Source organism: Otolemur garnettii, unplaced genomic scaffold, assembly GCF_000181295.1.
Source record: "Otolemur garnettii isolate 467f Iridium unplaced genomic scaffold, OtoGar3 scaffold00017, whole genome shotgun sequence".
NCBI classification, from domain to species: Eukaryota; Metazoa; Chordata; class Mammalia; order Primates; family Galagidae; genus Otolemur; species Otolemur garnettii.
Genome location: NW_003852412.1, coordinates 13184538 through 13186150, shown reverse-complemented (window position 1 = coordinate 13186150; position 1613 = coordinate 13184538). Strand labels below are relative to the sequence as shown.

General features: G+C 51.3%; 1 protein-coding gene across 1 annotated transcript in view; it reads right to left on the bottom strand.

The window, feature by feature from the left end:
• The window catches only part of BHMT (betaine--homocysteine S-methyltransferase), a 23036-nt gene extending 22343 nt beyond the window's left edge, over positions 1-693 (bottom strand). Inside the window, exon 1 of the mRNA XM_003785940.3 lies at positions 561-693. Coding sequence (XP_003785988.1) covers positions 561-593 — 33 coding nt within the window. The 5' untranslated portion in view covers positions 594-693. The remainder of the gene's footprint in view (positions 1-560) is intronic.
• Positions 694-1613: the final 920 nt, after the last annotated feature.

Here is a 1613-nt window from a genome sequence, read left to right as displayed (position 1 = left end):
GCCGGCGCGCGCGCTTCTCCCTCCCCGGCCTCGCGGGCAGCAGAAGGGGCTCGCGGCAGCAGCGCGGCAGACACAGAGCAGCCCGCGCGCTGCTGGGCGCCAGCCGGTGCCATTGCAGCGGGCGGGGTTCGCGCCTGCGGGACTAGGAGCAGCATCTCTGGGAGGAGTTTTCTGGTCTCGGGGGTCGGACTCAGAAAGCTTTAGGAGTCTCAGAGCTCTGCGGACGCCCCGAGTCGGGGAATGCATCAGAGGATCCCCTTTGGGTCTGGGAGGCAAGAATTACATGGATCACATAGATCATGTGGACAGATCTAGGCTGCTCTCTGGTCCAAAGCGCGGCCGGGAGTGGTGGGGCGAGGAAGGCGTTTGGACCCGGAGCAGGAATGGGAGGCTCAGAGGCGTCTGGGGGTCCTTCAGGAGAAGTTCTGAAAGCCCATCCCGGTCCAGGGTGGGTAGGAGGTTGCCGGGTCCACAGAGGGGACCCTCAGCGGTCGCCTAGTCTAGGGTACAGAGTTGGTGAGTCGGGATGGAGAGCGTCCTTGGGTCTCCTGGCTACTCACCCTCTTGGCCCTTTTGCCCCCAACATGTGCCATCTTCGTGGTGTCCAGGCAGATAGTGGTCACGGACGCCACCGACGAAGCGAGCCTACCCTCTGCGAAGCCCGGAGCTACCCAGCGCTCGCTGCAGACCTCTTTATATGCACAGTTCAGCGCGGGGAGGGTCTCCCCAGCCTCGGCCGGGTCCAACGCGGGCCGCGGGCGGGGACACGCCCCCCAGCCTCTGTTCCTGCCAGCCGCTGGTTCCCTGCCCTGCGGAGATGATCGAGATTGTTCTTCCAATTGGGTGGAAACACCGAGAAGTAAAATAAGAAGAAAAAAATAAGGTTCCACTCACTCAGGTTTCAAACCTACCTGCACTGCTGTCTCTTTTGCCCCTGGCCTGTCCCTGACCCTGACATTTCGCCAGAGAGACCCCTAAGAATTCCGTTCCCTGCTCAAATATTTGTCAAGGTCAAGTTTCAAGACTGCGGGATGAAGAGGCAATGTCCTGGAAGAAACTTTAGCCTGAAGTGTGATCTCCCGTGTGATACCCATTCAGCATAACGGGATATAAAGAAGGCTGTTTTTCTTTTTCTCTATCTTTTTTGCAGAACCCGAACACCTGGGAAAATAAGGCATTTCTGAAGGCGCCTATACCAATCCTGAATAGTGGGCGTGTTCAAAAAGACCTATGCTTGTATCCAAACATGATTTGCCATTTCTAATAATACAGCGACTTCTAATAGGAATATCTGTAAAATTTAAGCAAGACATAGACTTTTGACATTTAAATGTAGAAACACACTTTTAACACTTCAAAATTCAGCATGAAAGCTGTGTACAAACAGGCTTTAGAAGAACCAGAAGGAAATGGAGACGTTAAGGGTAGTTAAATATCGATGGTAAATTAGGGCTTGTTTTTATTTTATTCTTTATTTTTACTGTATTTTACAAAATGGTTGTACAATGAGAACATATTGATTTTGAAATAATAAAAATGTTTCTTTTAAAAATATACATCATAATATTAAACAGAACATGGGACAACTAAATAGTCTGAAACAGAGTTCAGAA